At 46.8% G+C, this 18,864-nt stretch overlaps 1 protein-coding gene across 2 annotated transcripts; it reads left to right on the top strand.

Moving 5' to 3' along the window:
* The first annotated feature begins 79 nt into the window (after positions 1 to 79).
* LOC129694981 (uncharacterized) lies at positions 80 to 18,554 on the top strand. Of its 2 annotated transcripts, none has more exons than XM_055631717.1 (6): positions 80 to 214; positions 10,679 to 10,900; positions 11,370 to 11,447; positions 12,479 to 12,522; positions 13,059 to 13,215; positions 18,099 to 18,554. In XM_055631717.1, exons 1-6 carry the CDS (start codon positions 155 to 157, stop codon positions 18,381 to 18,383), a joined length of 846 nt encoding a protein of 281 aa, XP_055487692.1. In that variant the 5' UTR covers positions 80 to 154; the 3' UTR covers positions 18,384 to 18,554. The 2 variants fall into 2 exon arrangements, with proteins under 2 accessions (XP_055487692.1, XP_055487693.1); XM_055631718.1 differs by lacking the exon at positions 80 to 214 and adding an exon at positions 2,972 to 3,446.
* The last annotated feature ends 310 nt before the right edge of the window (positions 18,555 to 18,864 follow it).

Genomic DNA, 18,864 nt, shown 5'->3' with positions numbered 1-18,864 from the left:
GTGGGAATGGGAAAGGGAATTAAAGTGTTTGGCAACTGGGAGCTCAGGTAGGTCCAGGAAGACTGAGCGCAGTGAACGGACTGAGGTGACTGCAAACCTTCAATGTTACTTGCTTCAGTGCAACCTTTCTGCCTCTGCAGGTGTTGGCCTCTTGATGTCATCCAGATGTATCTGGTCTCGTCCTGAGAAGCTGGGCGCGCTGGAAAGCACTCAGGTGAGCCCCTGACCGCAGGTCATGGCTGCCCGTGAGCAGTCCGAGTGTCTGGGGTTATAGGGAGAAGGCAGAAGAATGGGGTTAGGAGGGAGAGATAGATCAGTCATGATTGAATGGCGGAGTAGATGGGCGAATGGCTTAATTCTGCTCCTATCACTTATGGCCTTGCCAAGCAAGTTGGCAAACTGGGCTCATGTGGCCCACGGTCCTCTAAACCCTTTGTCAATATTTCTGTCCAATTGGCTTTTCAGAGTGTCAGAAACCAGTGAGTACCTGGTGGATTTTGGCATTCATTGAAACTCTTCCACAGCAGAAGGAGCTTCTAATGCATATTTAAATTTCCATGTGTGGGTTTTAGTAGATTAGAAGTTGTTCATCGTCCTTCCGCGGCCAAGTCTGACTTAATCGGCCATCCTGTCGATCAGAATTGGCTGTCCTCCCTGCCAATACACTATAATAGAATGTTGCCTGGGTTTCAGCAACTAATTTACAGAGAAAGGTTGAACAAGTTAGGGCTTTATACTTTGGAGCGCAGAAGGTTAAGGGGGGACTTGATAGAGGTTTTTAAAATGATGCGAGGGATAGACAGAGTTGACGTGGAAAAGCTTTTCCCACTGAGAGTAGGAAAAATTCAAACAAGGGGACATGACTCGAGAATTAAGGGACTGAAGTTTAGGGGTAACATGAGGGGGAACTTCTTTATAACCATATAAACCATATAACAATTACAGCACGGAAACAGGCCATCTTGACCCTTCTAGTCCGTGCCGAACACATAATCTCCCCTAGTCCCATATACCTGCGCTCAGACCATAACCCTCCATTCCTTTCCCATCCATATAACTATCCAATTTATTTTTAAATGATAAAAACAAACCTGCCTCCACCACCTTCACTGGAAGCTCATTCCACACAGCTACCACTCTCTGAGTAAAGAAGTTCCCCCTCATGTTACCCCTAAACTTCAGTCCCTTAATTCTCATGTCATGTCCCCTTGTTTGAATCTTCCCTACTCTCAGTGGGAAAAGCTTTTCCACGTCCCTCTCATCATTTTAAAAACCTCTATCAAGTCCCCCCTTAACCTTCTGCGCTCCAAAGAATAAAGCCCTAAATTGTTCAACCTTTCTCTGTAACTTAGTTGCTGAAACCCAGGCAACATTCTAGTAAATCTCCTCTGTACTCTCTCTATTTTGTTGACATCCTTCCTATAATTAGGCGACCAAAATTGCACACCATACTCCAGAATTGGCCTCACCAATGCCTTGTACAATTTTAACATTACATCCCAACTTCTATACTCAATGCTCTGATTTATAAATGCCAGCACACCAAAAGCTTTCTTTACCACCCTATCTACATGAGATTCCACTTTCAGGGAACTGTGCAGTTATTCCCAGATCCCTCTGTTCACCTACATTCTTCAATTCCCTACCATTTACCATGTACGTCCTATTTTGATTTGTCCTGCCAAGATGTAGCACCTCACACTTATCAGCATTAAACTCCATCTGCCATCTTTCAGCCCACTCTTCCAACTGGCATAAATCTCTCTGTAGACTTTGAAACTCTACTTCATTACCCACAACCCCACCTATCTTAGTATCATCTGCATACTTACTAATCCAATTTACCACACCATCATCCAGGTCATTGATGTACATGACAAACAACAGTGGACCCAACACAGATCCCTGTGGCACCCCACTCGTCACTGGCCTCCAACCTGACAAACAACCATCCACCATTACTCTCTGGCATCTCCCATTCAGCCACTGTTGAATCCATCTTGCTGCTCCACCATTAATACCCAACCATTGAACCTTCTTAACCAACCTTCCATGAGGAACCTTGTCAAAAGCCTTACTGAAGTCCATATACACAACATCCACTGCGTTACCCTCATCAATTTCCCATGTAACATCTTCAAAAAATTCAAGAAGATTAGTTAAACAAGACCTTCCAGGCACAAATCCATGTTGACTGTTCCTAATCAGACCCTGTTTATCCAGATGCTTATATATATTATCTCCAAGTATTCTTTCCATTAATTTGCCCACCACTGACGTCAAACTAACAGGTCTATAATTGCTAGGTTTACTCTTAGACCCCTTTTTAAACAATGGAACAACATGCGCAGTACGGCACTATTCCCGTTTCTAATGACATTTGAAATATTTCTGCCATAGCCCCTGCTATTTCTACACTAACTTCCCTCAATGTCCTAGGGATTATCCTGTCCGGACCTGGAGACTTATCCACTTTTATATTTCTCAAAAGTGTCAGTACTTCCTCTTCTTTGATCCTCATAGTTTTCATAGCTACTCTACTTGTTTCCCTTACCTCACATAATTCAATATCCTTCACCTTGGTGAATACCGAAGAAAAGAAACTGTTCAATATCTCCCCCATCTCTTTTGGCTCTGCAGATAGTTGTCCACTCTGACTCTCTAATGGACCAATTTTATCCCTCGTTATCCTTTTGCTATTAATATAGCTGTAGAAACCCTTCGGATTTACTTTTACCTTACTTTACTCAGAGAGTGGTAGCTGTGTGGAATGAGCTTCCAGTGAAGGTGGTGAAGGCAGGTTCGTTTTTATAATTTAAAAATAAATTGGATAGCTATATAGATGGGAAGGGAATGGAGAGTTAAGGTCTGAGCGCAGGTATATGGGACTAGGGGAGATTATGTGTTCGGCACGGACTAGAAGGGTCGAGATGGCGAGACATCAGTTTGTGAATTTGACCCATATTATTGAGGGTGGGAGCGGAGGGCACGTAATCCCTCATCGTAACTCCTCATAAAATACAGATCAAACTTCAAACTGGTAAGTTCTCGTTTAATCTTACTATTTTACTTCGGAGTCACGTGAGTGATTCCGTGAAGATTTCAAAGCTCTGTGATTTCAAACCGTGTAACAGTTATTACTACATCACTGCCGAAGTCTTTGAGGGAGGAAGTGTGTTATCGTAATCAACCAATGAATCTGTTTTATGAAAAACAAAAACGGTATTTATTAACAATAACAACAAAAAGAAAATTGCTCCCCCGGGCTTAAATTAAATATTTGCAGACTGTAAAATTGTTTCTGCCTATAACACAGGTTTTGCCAACGGCTTGTGATAAAAAGTCCTGAACGTGGTTCCCCTTGCCCATCCTACTGTAGCCAGGATGTGGTCCATTCTTTCCGCCGTTGACGTGGATGCTGCCCTGGTGGAGTGAGATTTATACAAGTTAGTGTCAATCCCGGCTGCTTTTAGCACTTGCTTGAGCCATCTCGAAATGGTTTGGCTCGTCACCCGACCATGAGGTTTTTTATGACTGACCCACAAGGCGTTTTCACTCCCTCGAATATTGTTAGTTGTGTCTATATAAGATAGTAGGTGGGTCATGACACATAACCGTGGTTCTGGTGGGTAAGCCCGGAATATCACGACTGGACTAGGCGTTCCTGGCCTGCTCTGTTTGATCAGTCCCTGGATCATAAACGAGATCTGGTCTGGAGCTGTAATCATGTGGTCCAGTCGTAACCGATGTAGAGACTGGACCCTCTGTGCGGATACAAGTGCCATTAACATGAGCGTTTTGAGTGTCAATTGTTCCAGGCTGAGGGATCTGGCTGGTGGCCATCCCCTGAGGTAAGTCAGAACCTCACTGACATCCCATATATGGGTGTACCTTGGTTTAGGGGGGTTGGTATTGTAAATGCCTTTCATTAATTTTACCACCAGCGGGTGAGATCCCATGGCCTGTTGTCCTGGTGCTAGTGTTAAGTAGGCAGACAGGGCACTTCTCGCTCTGTTGATGGCACTGTAGCTGAGTCCTTCTTCGTAGTGAAGTTTGGCCAGGAATTCCAGTACGTTGGTGACTGATGCAGTTGTGTAGGTGGTCCCTGTATCCAGGCAGTACTTTTCCCATTTTCTGATATTGGTCAAGTACTGTTTTTTGGTGGATGTTCGGAGGGATGCTGACATGGTGTTGACAGTTTGTTCTGATAATCCCAGTCCCAGCAATGGTCTGTTCAGAATCTGCAACCCAGGAGTTTGATTTTTTCATGGCATGGGTGGCTTATGCCAGACACTGGGTGTTGTAATAATTCTGGGTCACTGGAAAATGACATCGGAGTTCCAACAACCATGTCATGGAGTATTGGGAACAACTGCGTAGGCCAGTCGGGTACTATCAAAATACCTGAAGCAGAGTCCATTTGCGTAGTACCCGACTAATGAGGCAAAAGGGAGGAAATGCATAGAAGAAGAAATTTCCCCAATCCAGCGTGAACGCATCTACCGCTGCTGCCTCAGGGTCTGGTTCCTAGGCGTCATACATAGGTACCTGGTGATTTAGCCTTGATGCAAAGAAATCGATATCTGGCTTGCCATATTGCATGACAATTTTTGCAAATATTTTTGGGTTTAACATCCATTCGATGTTGTCATTAAATTTACGTGACCTGGTGCCTGCCACTGTATTTAGCTTACCTGGCAGGTAAGTTGCTGATAGCCAAATATGTCTTTCGACACACCATTGCCAAATTGTGTTAACCAACTTGTCGCATGATAACGATTTTATGCCACCCATATGGTTAATGCAGGCCACCACCGTAGTATTATCTATTTGTAACCGAACATGCAAGTGATGCATATTTGATGCATATGCTGTTAAACCATAGAAGGCACCCAACATCTCTAGATAATTTATGCCCAGTGTAAGTAGTAATGACGACTCGGGGTTAGTTCATCTACCACCTGTGCTGGATATGGCGTTAGTTGCTCCCCAGCCTTGAGCACTGGCATCTGTTTGGATAACTAGCGTAGAGTTAGTGATGATAATAGGGCTGAAACTATGCCAAACGTTTTCTGCCCCCCACTGTAGTTCTGATATTGCTTCAGTGGGTAACTTCATGACACGATCATAATGACCTGCATGTCGTTTTAGTGCCTGTACCTTTGCTCTTTGTAAGTTTTGGTAGTGCAAAGGTCCGAATTGCGTAGCCGGAAGTGCTTTTGGCAAAGTTACAGTCATATGGACTGAATTAATTGTGAAGCCCAAGAAGTCCATAGTTGTGGATGGCTTCAACTTAGATTTATCTGGATGTAAGACAAATCCCAAGGTTTCGAACAACTGTTTGGTAGCTGATACAGCTGACATAGTCAATTCCATGGTTTTGCCTACTATTAAGATATCATCAAGTTATGCCATGACAATATGTTTTGGTCTTCTTAATATTGCCAAGGCTGGTTTTAGTATCTTGGTGAATAATCTTGGGGCTGATGTTAAATCCATTGGGTAACGCTGTAAACTGCCATAATTGCCCCATCCAGGTAAACTTCAGGTATCTGCGATGATCCTTGTGAATAGGTACTGAATAGTAAGCATCTTTAAGATCAATGCTTGCCATGTAGTATCCTTTGGAAATTAATTGTTTGGCAGTAACAAACATTTCCATTTTGAAATGTATATACTTAACAAACATGTTTAGTGATGTTAAGTCAATGATGATACGACATCCACCATCTTTTTTGGTTTTAGTGAATATATTTGATACAAATTCCAAGGGTTCATGTTTTGTTTTTTCAATGATACCCTTTGTAATTAGTCTCATCAGTTCAACTTGTCCCTCTCGTTTTTCTTTCACTGAGAGGGAAAGTACCCTTTGGGGTAAATGTTGAACTGGTGGCAATTTACCTGTTATGAATTGTATTTTGTATCCACTAATGCCATTGAGTATATACTGATCACTCGTGATAGACTCCCATGCTGCTTTTAAACTGGTGTAATCTCCCTCCTGTTAGTATTAAGCCCCTTCTTTCTATATGCTGGTAGGAACCAGACCCACCTACCTCCATGGTTATGGGTATTTCCTCTGGTTCCCGCCGGTCCCACGAGGCTTGCGTGTTGTCTGATGTGGCGTTGACGTTGGGGGGTGGCGCATTTTCCATGGGGTCCGCTCTGGGCCCTGGTCTAAAAAAGACTTACGGTGATAAAATGCGGACCCCGAGCTTTCACCAATCCTATATGGTGGACGTCGACTGGTGGACGCGACGGGGTGCTGCCACTTGGTGTTTAGTGCTCTAGGTTTGCTCGTCCCGTGCCCTGCCTTCATGAGACCGTGAGTTTTTGAGGCTTCGGCCATATCCTTCATTCGCTTAGGTAGGTCATTGCCAAAGAGCAGTATGTCTGGCTCAGAGGCTGGGGTTTTGCACAGCCCCGCAAATTTAGGATTGATGGCAGGTTTTATTATTTCTTTACGCAGGTTGTTAATCTCAAATTGCGTATTACACAACAGCGTGAGAGTATCCTGTTGAGTGGTGGTCATCTCGGTGTTGTCCACGGAACGAGCAAACGAAGTGATGGCCGACGTCAGGAGCCTGAGGATCCGCTGCAGTTTTAGCTCGTGGTGTCGGATGTTTGGCCCAACGTGCCCCCAGATTTGGCTGTTTACAGCTGGCACTTTGAGGGACTCACAGTTCTCCGGCGCTGTTTAAGTTTCCAAAGCATCATTGACCACCTGCTCCTGTAGAGCCCTGTTGGAGAGGTGGTTGATGCTGGCCGCTAGTTTGGCTTCTAACGGTCTTCCTGCACGTGGAGCTGCCACGTAGCGGTCCACTACACCAAGCAGCTCTTCCTGTTCCTGCACCCCTTGCATACTCCCGAGATCTTCAGCCATCTTCTTGACCAGCCCAGCCCTGGTCACCAAAGCTATCCTCTGGAAAGGAGGAAGCAATGGACAGTGCACAAGGCACTGTGGAGGGAGTGCCGGACGGTGGAGAGACGTCCACGTCCGACATGTCGGAAGCCACCGGCTGGACGCTCTTTCTGCTAGCTTTCCCTCCAGCCCGCTGCTCAGGCGCTAGCGGAGCTGGGCTCGGCACGGTGTCGGGGATAGCGGAGCACTCGGTTAGCGTTCCTACCGCCTGTTGCTGCCCCCCCCTGATGGAACGCTCCTCTGGTGGAGTCGAACGGGACAGATTTCTTTGAGAGTCTTGTCTTTGGTGTATTCATTTCTGAAAGAGAAATCAGACGGCTCTTCTTTGGTAAGTAAAGCCGACCTCAGTTCACTTACCTGACGGTCCGTTTTTTAAATTGCAGCGGGAGCACCTGACTCCCGCTGTAGCCGCTTGTTGCACTGCTGGCGTAATGTCGCGCATGCGTGCTGAGCGGGTTCTTCACGGAATCACTCACGTGACTCCGAAGTAAAATAGACCATCCCTCTTGCCAATCACAAAACCAAGTACATTTGGCTGACCCTCCCTCCTTGTTGTGCATGGGCTTCAATCAGCCATCCCTCCCGTTCTCACTGTGCTTTTGTCTAGTTGCACGTTCACTTACACTGGAAGCCTGTCCTCCTGATGCAGCTGATGCTTGCAGTGGGAATGGCATGTGAATTGGCTGCAGCACTAGTGCAGCTAGTGGCATGTGCTTCGCAGATCTGAAAGGGAAGGGTGGGAGAGAGCATGGGAGGAAATCCCGTGGGGGTGGGGGGCACAGCCCCCATGTTTTGAGAGGTGGGGGGGGCAATCACCCACCCCCATGTTTTGTCATTTGGATTTTGAAATTCGGTAAAAAAAATCTAATAAAATCTCTGCTTTCCACGAGACAGTGGGGATGTCACTGTTAAGCGCTTGTTAATTGTCTCTAATAACATCGTATTAACACGATGTGTTACCAATTGTGTTTTGACCTTCAAGTATTACTGAAGGTATTCACGGAGAATTTCTTAAAGCTGTCTGATGCGGGTACAGTTACCATTTGAACTAATTGAATGTATTGGTGGATGGGAAAGATTTAAACGGTTCAAACGGGTTTCCTGGCTCGCTTGCAAGTAGGTCCTTCATTCAGGTAACACGTTATTTAGTATTTTTTTCCCATATCTCTCTCTCTTTCCCCCTCCAAGGTTGGTTCTGTTTGCCTTTATTTGCTTCAGTTATGTGTTTAAGTGTTATTTATCACATTGTAGCTTTAGAAAGATTCAAGCGGGTATCAGACGTTTTCTCAGGGCTGAATTGGCCGATTCGTGGGGCCTTTCATCGCCCGGCTCGGCTTAAAATCAATCTGCTGCATCAAGGCGATTGAGGCTCCCGATGTTGAAGCCCCCGCAGGCCGATTGTAAACCATGCCGGGCAATGAAAGGCCTTGCAAACGGGCCAATTCAAGCCCCACGATTCGGGGTGGATGAAGCTGCTGTTGCTGGACTTCGGAGTCGGTCACCAACCAGGTCAGCTCCCAATGTTACCGTCCACATGGCCCACGGCTGAAGCCTTGCATGTGTGTGTGTGTGCGTGCATGCACGTGGCTACCAAGGAATTGTGTCCCCCCCCCCCCCCCCCTTGTTTTGATCGCGATTTCCGCCCCTGGGGGAGAGAGAGAGAGAGAGTACCCAAGAATGACAGCAGGGGCAGTGCACCTCCTTGAATTCACCCTCTGAATCCCACTCCAGACTGCCCTAACTGATTTCTGAATGAAGTACAAAGCTGCCGGTTCAGTTTAGTTTAGAGATAGAGCATGGAAGCCGGCCCTTTGGCCCATCGAGTCTGCACTGACCAGCGATGTTCACACATTAACACTACTCGACACACACCAGGGACAATGTTACATTTATACCAAGCCAATTAACCAACAAACCTGTACGTCTTTGGAGTGTGGCAGGAAACCAAAGATCTTGGAGTAAACCCATGCAGATCACGGGGAGAAGGTACAAACTCTGTACAGACAGCACCCGTAGTCAGGATCGAACCCAGGTCTCTGGCGTGGAAGACAGCAAGAGTCACCGTGTCGCCCCTCGGATGTGGGAGGAAACCGGAGCAACCAGAGGAAACTCCCACGGTCATAGGGAGAATATACACAAGAGAGCACCCAAGGTCTGGGTCAAACCCAGATCTCTGGCACTGTGAGGTAACTTGGTCGGCTTCGATGTTGGGCGGAAGGGCCTGTCTCCGTGTTGTATGATTCTGCAGACCTGAGCCCTGTGCTTCCAGATCAGCAGCAAGGACCCATACTGCAGTTATCCAAGTTCCCAACACCACTGAACCGACCACTGCACAACTGCACAGACTTGCTACACATTAAATGCTGGAGTAACTCAGCAGGTCAGGCTGATTCACTGGAGAAAAGGAATAGGTGACATTTCTGGAAGGTCTCGTCCCGAAACATCACCTATTCTTTCTCTCCGGAGATGCTACTTGACTCGCTGAGTTACTCCAGTTTTTGTGTCTATCTTCGGTTTAAACCAGCATCTGTAGTTCCCTCCTATGCATTCTGACAGCTTGCTAGCTGGTTTCTCGACACTAGCTATGCTGTGCAGCTTTGAGCTCCAAGCCCGTGTGTGTGGTTTGCACACCATTCGTTAGCTGCCCGCTTCTGTGTGGCCAGCTCACCTCCCTCGTGAGAAAAATCCATGGGCCAACATACTTATTTAGATCTAAAGCATTCTCGGGGTAATCTTTGTCATTTGACGGTTACCGCACATGGTATAGATGTCTACTCCGGTCAGTAAATGTGGAATCAAGGACGGCACAGTGGCATAGTGGTAGAGCTACTGCCTTACAGCGCTTGCAGCACCAGAGACCCGGGTTCAATGCTGATACCGGGTGCTGACTGTACGAAGTTTGTACATTCTTTTGGAGACCACATGGGATTTCTCCGAGATCTTCGGTTTCCTCCCACATTCCAAAGACATACAGCTTTGTTGATTAATTGGCTTGGTAAAATTGTCCCTAGTGTGTCTGGGACAGTTAGTGCATGGGGATCGCTGGTCGGTGTGGACCCGGTGGGCCAAAGGGCCTGTTTCCTTGCTGTATCTCTAAACTAAAGTAAACTGCACAAAATCCCCAGGCAGAAAGAGCAGTGAGACTTGCAGCTTTGTGGCTGTGGTTGGGAGGTGTTGCCCAGAGCTGCCACCCAGGGACAAGGCAGTGTGGCACACGCACACGCACACACACACGCACACGCACACACACACACACACACACAAGGTGGGATTTGACCTTCCTGCCGCCCGTAAGTGTTGTTGCTGGGACGACGTCAACCTGAGCACCGGGCGGTCACTGGAGAAATGTTGATCAAAGCTTTCCCATGGCCAGTGGGGGAATGTGTCAGCAGACATGAAAGGCAGAGGAGTGCTGGAAATGTGGGTGGGAGGAAGGAGCAGCAGGGGAATAGCCTTTCAGCCTCCAATGTCAATGTGGAACATGATGCAAAGATGACTAATCTTGCTTACCTGCACACAATCCATATCCCGCCATTCCGTGCATGTCCATACGACTATCAAAATGCCTCTATCGTATCTGCCTCCACCGCCTATCCTGGCAGAGCCTGTTCCAGGCATCCACCTGGTATAAAAAATCAATCACTTTTATACTTTATCCCTCTCATCGTAAAGCTATGCCTCTGGTCTTTGACATTTCCACCCTGCTACCACTGTGCCACCATACTGCCCAAGCTGACTGTCTTGCTCTGTTCCTAGGCTGGCCTGCAGGTGCGTGTGCAGAGAATGGAGAAGGAGCTGGAGTTGCTGACCGCTGACTTCTGGGCTTGGCTGGACTGGGGCGGTGGATCGTCTGAAACCATACGCCTCCCTCCCCCACTGACACCAGCCCACATCATCAAGCTGCTGGGCAAGGTAACCCTTCAGAGACTGGATGAGCTTCGGAACATGCTGCCCTTCGAGTCGCTGGAGAGGGTGCAGGTGAGTGTCAGATGCTGGCAGCTTGGCCTCTTCCTCCACCCCTACCTGGCCGTGATGTGTAGAGTCTGTACGTAGCGGGGTGAGCAGAGCCTTGATTGACACAGAAGGAAATCCAGCTGTTAGTTAACCTGTTGCTTAACCTGCCTGGTTGTCATTGAGTGAGATGGCATGTAATCATGTATTGCCTTTCTGCTGACTGGATAGCATGCCACAAAAGATTTTCACTGTACATGCGACAATAAACTAAACTGAACTGAACTTTATTCTTTCCATATTGTCTTCAATCCCCTCGCCCCCCAGATTCTCCACGTGCCGACATGGAAGAGGCAATTTACAATGGCCAATTAACCTACGAATCTGTACACATTTGGTTTTCTCTCTCTACAAAGGCTCTCACTCTGTGTTGGACAGAGGTGGGGTGGGTGCGTGCCCCTGGTGAGACTGTAACGCTGCGTGTGTTTGCTTCCAGGCTGACATCGCCGCCATCCAGCAGATGCATGAGGAGCGGACGGAGCCGGCGCTGCGGGCAGTTGGTTGCAATACCAAGGTGGGTGCGGGAAGAGAGAGCTGGTGCTGGTGCTGGTGTGGGAGAAGGGGTAGAGAGGGCACAGGGAGTCATGGTTCATAAGTGATAGGAGCTGAATTAGGCCTTTCGGCTCATCAAGTCTACTCCGCCATTCAATCATGGCTGATCTATCTCACCCTCTTAACCCCATTCCTCTGCCTTCTCTCCATAACCTCTGACACCCATACTAATTAATAATCTATCTACCTTTTCCTTAAAAAGATCCACAGCCTATTGTGGCAGTGAATTCCACAGATTCACCACATTCTGATTAAAGAAATTCCTCCTCATCTCCTTCCTAAAGGAATGTACTTTTATTCTGACGTTAAGGCCTCTGGTCCTAGCATGGCAAGCTTTCCTTCACATTCTGCCTGAAATGGCCGCTGTTAGTCTTTTATTTAATTTGATTTAGCGATACAGCATGGAAAGTCTGCGCCGACTAGCGATCCACACACACTACCACCATCGTGCACATACTAGGGACAATTTACAATTTTACTAAGCTATTTAGCCTACAAACCTGTATGTATTTGGAGTGTGGGTGGAAGCTGGAGCACCTGGAGAAAATCCACGCAGGTCAAGGGGAGAACGTACAAACTCTGTACAGACAGCACCCGTAGTCGGAATCGAACCTGGGCCTCTGGTGCAGTGAGGACTGGTCTCCGTAACCACTTGGGCAGAGAATTCCCTGCATTTCCCATCCTCTGGGTGTTAAGCTGCTACAGTTCAGTGAAGTTTGCTTTATATTGAATGGTGGAATCTGCGGGCAATTGATGGGAGTTTGTGAGGAACTAGTTTCAAGGAAAATTCGTGAAGGACTGGGATTCTCTGAGAGCTGGCATTGATTTGATGGGCTAAAATGGCCTATGTCATTAGGAAATATGATGTATGGAAAAGTGACTTCTGCTTTACATATTTGTAAATTTTACTTATGTTGTGAAAAAAGTCGCCACGAGTAGAATTAAAAAGCCTCCGAACTTGAAAATAAACTTTTTTATAATTTCTATTCCTAGATGTTGTTGCAGAAGGTGAAGGAAATGGAATCTGCTGTGGAAAGGTACAGAGTGTTTCCAGCCAGGAGTGGAGTAGCAGAAGACCCTTGGGGGGGGGGGGAGGGCTTCGTCGGTTGCTGCGTGTAACAGGTCAACGTCGTTTTAGTTTAGAGGTACAGCGTGGAAACAAGCCCTTCGGCCCACCGAGTCCGTGCAGACCAATGATCACCCTTACACCGGCAGTCAGTATTGAACCCAGGTCTCTCGCGCTGTAAGGCTATAGCTCTACTGCTGCACCACCGTGCCGCCTCTGCTCCTGCACTCTGATGGCTTGCTTTGTCCTGTATAGGACAGGTTTTGTCTGGGCCACAGCCAGACATAAAAACAGTATTTTTCCACGAGCAGTAGCTCTACTCAATAGCCAAAATTCTGCAGGCTCTTTTTACTCTGGTACTTTATTTCCACGTGTTTAAATTATAATGTTTTATTTTTAATTGTCTACTGTATATCATATTTTTATCCTTGCAAGCAAAGCACCGGCAAGTTCCTTGTATGTATACACACTTGGCGAATAAAATTATATTTATTATTATTATTATAGGTTAACAGGTGAACAGAAGCAGCTACTGACTGCACTGGCGCTGCTGGAGGAGCAGCTCGGCCAGACACGGCTGGAGCTGCAGGCTGCACATGCGGCAAACAAGGACATGGACTCCAGCATGCGAGCAATGGAAAGCAGTGTGAAAAGTATAACTGATGTAAGTTTTCCCAAATAGTTTGTATTTAACTGTAAAAGGCCAAAACTTAGCACTTCTCCTGCCTTGGAGATGGTCAAAGCGATTGAGGTGAAGTGGAAAGTGTAGAAAGTAACTTCCCCTCTTCCCTCCCCTTCTCTAACACTCAACTCTCCCTCTCCCCTTTCTCTCACTGTCTCTCCTTTTCCCCCTCTGCTCTTTTCCCTGTGTTCACAACGTGGTCTCCTCTACATTGGAGAAACCAAACAGGCATTGGGTTTCTACTTTGCAGAGGACCTGTGTTTGATCCATGGGGCACTCCTGAGCTTTCTGTTATCTCATTCTGACTCTTGGATGTGGGAGTGACCGAACAGCCTGTGACTTCCTGCGCTGTTGCAATGAGGCTCAAGTAATTTTGAGGAATGGCATCTCATCTTCTATTTGGGCTCATGGCAGTCCTCAGGGCTTGAACTAAATTTGATAATCTTGGGTGACTTGATTCCTCTGTTAGTATCAGTTGTCCATTTGTTTTTAAAAATATCCAATAGTGGAGGGCATGTGCATGCTGACCTGCCAGACATGTCTTGTCTGAAAAGCATCTCCACCTGAAACATCACCCATTCCTTCTCTCCAGAGATGCAGCCTGGCCCTGTCTATCCCGTTGTCTATCTTCGGTTTAATCCAGCATCTGCCGTTCCTTGTTAGACATGTCTTCTTGCTCTGCATTTTGCAACTGCTATGATCTTTTGTCTATTTATCTTATCACCTAACGTCTCCTATTCACTCCTTGACCAGATAGCTTTACTTGCAGCTTATCACCATGGTCACCTGGTCTTACACTATCAGAGCCATCCACCCACCTGTGCAGCTTTATTGAAGATATCTGTTGAAATGTGTGGTGTTATGTCTGTCTTGAAGCTGTTGTGGCACTGTAATTTCCTGTAAAGGATTAATAAAGGTTATTATTATTATCTGACTTGTATTGTATTGTATTTTAATGACCACACAGCCAGGCTGGTGGAATTTGGGTTGTCAGGTTGACGAAGGGTCTTTGACTTGAAACATGAATTCTGTTTCTCTGGCTACAGATGCAGCCTGACCCGAGTGCTCCCAGCATTTTGTTTTTCAGATATATGCCATCAACAGTTTTCATGCATTTATTCTAATTTTTTTCCCTATATGACTGCCACCTTTCAGTCCATGTTAGCACGCTTCCTCCAATATCTTGGGCTCTTAATTTTTTTGCAGCAGCCTCATATGTGGCAAATGCCTTTTGGAGATCAAAATACACACTACATTTACAGGAGATAGACACTAAAAGCTGGAGTAACGCAGCGGGTCAGACAGCATCGCTGGAGAAAACAAATAGAAAATTCCTTTTCTCCAGAGATGCTATCTGAGCCGCTAAGTTACTCCAGTGTATTGTATCTATCTTTGGTTTAAACCAGCATTTACAGTTCCTTTCTACTACATTTACAGGTTTCCCTTATCAACTCCCTATCACATCCTGTCAAGTTTTGTCACACATGATTTTCATTAAACCATGTCGGCTGCATTTGATTAGATTCAGCTTAACAAATGATTAGTTATTTCCTCTTGCGAACTATGAGTGCTGGATGAATTAGAATCATAGTGATACAGTGTGGAAACAGATCCTTCGGCCCAACTCGTCCACACCCGCCAACATGTCAAGTCAAGTTAAGTCAAGTCAAGTTTATTCGTCACATACACATACGAGATGTGCAGTGAAATGAAAAGTGGCAATGCTCGTGGACTTTGTGCAAAAAGACAAACAGACAAACAACCAAACAAACTATAAACACAATCATAAACACACACATATTCTTTTACATATTAAATATTGGAAGGAAAAACGTTCAGTAAAGTTAGTCCCTGGTGAGATTTACAGTCCGAATGGCCTCTGGGAAGAAACCCCTTCTCAACCATCTCCGTTTGCCTCACAGCAGCAGCTGGAACAGTCCTTTGCATGGGTGGAAGGGGTCTCCCATGATTTTGTTGGCTCTGGAGTTGCACCTCCTGATGTATAGTTCCTGCAGGGGCGCGAGTGAAGTTCCCATAGTGCATTCGGCCGAACGCACTACTCTCTGCAGAGCCTTCTTTTCCTGGGCAGAGCAATTCCCAAACCAGATCGTAATATTTCCGGACAAGATGCTTTCCACAGCCGCTGCGTAGAAACACTGGAGGATCCTCGGGGACACTCTGAATTTCCTAAATTGCCTGAGGTGGTAAAGGCTCTGCCTTGCCTTACTCACGAGTGCTGAGGCGTGTGATGTCCATGTCATATCCTCAGAGATGTGGACTCCCAGATATTTAAGACAGCTCACCCTATCCACAGGATCCCCACTTGGAGTGTACGTCCTCGGATGATGTGCTCTCCTAAAGTCCACGATCAGCTCCTTCGTTTTTTTTGATGTTCAAGAGGAGGCAGGTATCCTGGCACCAGAGTGCTAGATCAGCCACCTCCTCCCGGTAGGCCTTCTCATCGTTGTCTGAGATCAGGCCCGCCACCACAGTGTCATCAGCAAACTTAATTATTGAGTTGGAGCTGAACCTAGCCATACAGTCATGTGTGTACAGGGAGTACAATAGGGGGCTGAGGACGCAACCCTGGGGCAATCCTGTACTCAGGGTGAGGGACTTCGATGTATTCCCTCCCATCTTGACTACCTGGGGCCTGGCGGTGAGAAAGTCCAGGACCCAGGCACACAGGGAGGTATTGAGCCCCAATTCCAGTAGCTTCCCGGCCAGTCTGGTGGGGACTATCGTGTTGAAGGCTGAACTGAAATCTATGAACAGCATCCTCACGTAGCCCCCCTTCTGGTTGTCAAGATGAGAGAGGGCGATGTGCAAAACCTGGGAGACCGCATCGTCCGTTTGGACGGTATGCGAACTGCAACGGGTCCATGTTCCGAGGGAGGAAGGCGCAGATGTGTTTCTTCACCAACCTTTCAAAGCATTTAATGACTACCGAGGTAAGGGCCACTGGACGGTAGTCATTCAGACAGGCTGGGGAGGCATTTTTTGGTACCGGTACAATGATGGATTTTTGAAGCAGGCAGGGACCACGGACTTGTCCAGGGAGAGGTTCCATCTTGTCCCTGTACCTCCTTTTTGCGTCCTTCACCGCCCTTCGCAGTCGGTAGGACTTTGCCTTGTAGACGTCCATGTTTCCTGATGCCAGGCCCGAGTTGTAGGCAGGGGTGCGAGCATTCAAGGCCACACGAACGAACCTGTCTACACAGGGTTTTTGGTTCGGAAAGGTGCTTACCCTTACCGTGGGGACGATGTTGTCGGTTATTGTTGCGATGAAGTCCGTGACTCCTTCCGTCACTGACGTCACTAGAACTTGCTTCGAACACATTCCAATCGACATCGCTCAGTGCATCTTGCAGCATAGCCTCTGACTGGTCAGACCATCGCTTTACGTCCTTCGTCTCTACCGCTTTCCGAACTATCCTCTGTTTATACTCCGGCAGCTGGAAAATGGCAGCGTGGTCAGATTTCCCTAGGGGAGGGAGTGAAACGGCCTTGTAGCCTTTCCTGAACGGTGTGTAGCAGTGGTCCAAAGTTCTCTCCCCCCTGGTGGCACACGTGATGTGTTGGTAGAAGTTCGGCATGACCTTCTTGAGATTTGATTTATTAAAATCTCCAGCCACCACCATAGCCGTATCCGGGTACTTGTTTTGATGTCGACATAGCACATCGTGTAGGGCAGATAGTGTCACGTCGGTGTCCGCATGCGGTGGGATGTAGACGGCTAGATGTCCCAGCTGCACTAGTCCCACTGCCTGCGTTTGGTCCATATATACCTCCAAACCTGTCCTATCCATGTACCTGTCAAATGACCTATAGTTCCCAGCTTCTGTTTTACGTGCTGGGAGGCCAGGTAAATCTCACTCACAGCCTCTTCTACTGCTGGTCCAGGTGCCCAGTAAATGTGAGTTCTGCTTCCAACAATCATTCAGGCAGTGAACCCTTGGCCCAATGTACTCATTGCATCAAACCCTTGTGCCAAATGAATTACATTTCCAATTTTGTGTAGGAAAGATGGTTACCTTGTTTACTCTGAATGGACCAGTCAGAATATCATAATATTATGTGTAGGAAGGAACTGCAGATGCTGGTTTACACCACAGATAGACATCAGCGAGACAGGCAACATCTCTAGGGGGGGAGGAATGGATGACATTTCGGGATGAGACGTCTGAAGAAGGATCTCAATCCGAAACATGATCCGTTCCTTCTCTCCAGAGATGCTGCCTGTCCCGCTGAGTTACTCCAGCATTTTGTCGCTTTTTCTATAATACTATAACTACTCAAACTTTCTACCTGCTGCAGTGCCTGGCGGCTCTCTCCTTGCAACCTTTCTTCTCCAGTCCTGCCAATGTCGTAAACCTTTCTTGTGCCTCTCTAGTGCACTCCCATCAATCCTGTATAGAGGCAACCAGAATCCACACAATGTTACTGGTTAACAACTTCCACAGTTCCAAGATGACTGTTCCACTACTTTCAAAGACCCATGAACAAGCTCTCCATAGATAGACAAAGATAGACACAAAATGCTGGAGTAACTCAGTGGGGCGGGAAGCATCTCTGGAGCATTAAATGCTGCCTGGTTCGCTGAGTAACTCCAGCATTTTGTGTCTATCTTCAGTGTAAACCAGCATCTGCATTTCCTTCCTACACAACATTCTCTCCAAGATATTTCTGTTCCCCACCACGGTTCAATATCCTTTCAGCTATAATGTATTCCCTTGCCTTGTCTCCCTCACCAAAGAATCAACAATTGTAAAATAATGTTTTTTTACGATGACAAAGATACTGCTGTGCATTGATTTCAATGTTACACGGAGGTAGCACTGACCATCCTGCTCTTGTGTGTTTAGAAGGAGATGGCGTTGCTCCCATTTGTCAACAAGCTGCTGTTTGGTTCATCACAAGACAGCACAGGGGAACCTCTGACAGCACAGCTGGTGCATCAGCAGGAACTTGAGGCCCTCCTTGCTGGCTTGGAGAAGAAGATCCGATCAGATGATTCACTATATCCTGGTCTGGCAATGAAGGCACACTCGGCAACTGTCAGAGTAGGGATTATTAAGGTACAAGCATGCAAGCAGCCAGTGGCTCTAACCCTGCAACAGACTATTGTATTTCAGAAAAGTAATTTATAACATAATATATACAGTTAATTAAATTGGGGCATGTCTTGCTCTACGTTCCATCAATTCAGCACTTTCGCTTGCAATGTGTCAATGAACACCACATCCTTAAACAGTGCTCCCATGAAGTGTCTGAGAGTCCCTCAGTGTCTAGTGGTGGCTGGACCTTAGACCAAGGCCACTCCCCCACAGCATCTGCGGTGACTTCAGTGTGTCCCACACACCATATACTCTCGCACCCTAGAATGTGCCAGTCGGCAGCAATTCATTTACCGACATCTTATGCAGGAAGATCAATTTTTGGGCACACCAAAGTGAGTCTTCCGCTGAGATAATGATCTTCCAGCAGCAGTTGATATTTATCTTGTTGTGAATCCGAGATCACTGATGCACAACTGCTCAGGATGAACCATGACAAGACCTCTTGCATTCTTCTTCTGACCTTCCTGTCAAACACCTAGTGCATAAGGAGGTGAATATTGTCCACACTTCA

The sequence above is a fragment of the Leucoraja erinacea genome, unplaced genomic scaffold (assembly GCF_028641065.1).
Source record: "Leucoraja erinacea ecotype New England unplaced genomic scaffold, Leri_hhj_1 Leri_883S, whole genome shotgun sequence".
Taxonomy (NCBI): Eukaryota; Metazoa; Chordata; class Chondrichthyes; order Rajiformes; family Rajidae; genus Leucoraja; species Leucoraja erinaceus.
This window is presented reverse-complemented; position numbering and strand designations above follow the sequence as displayed.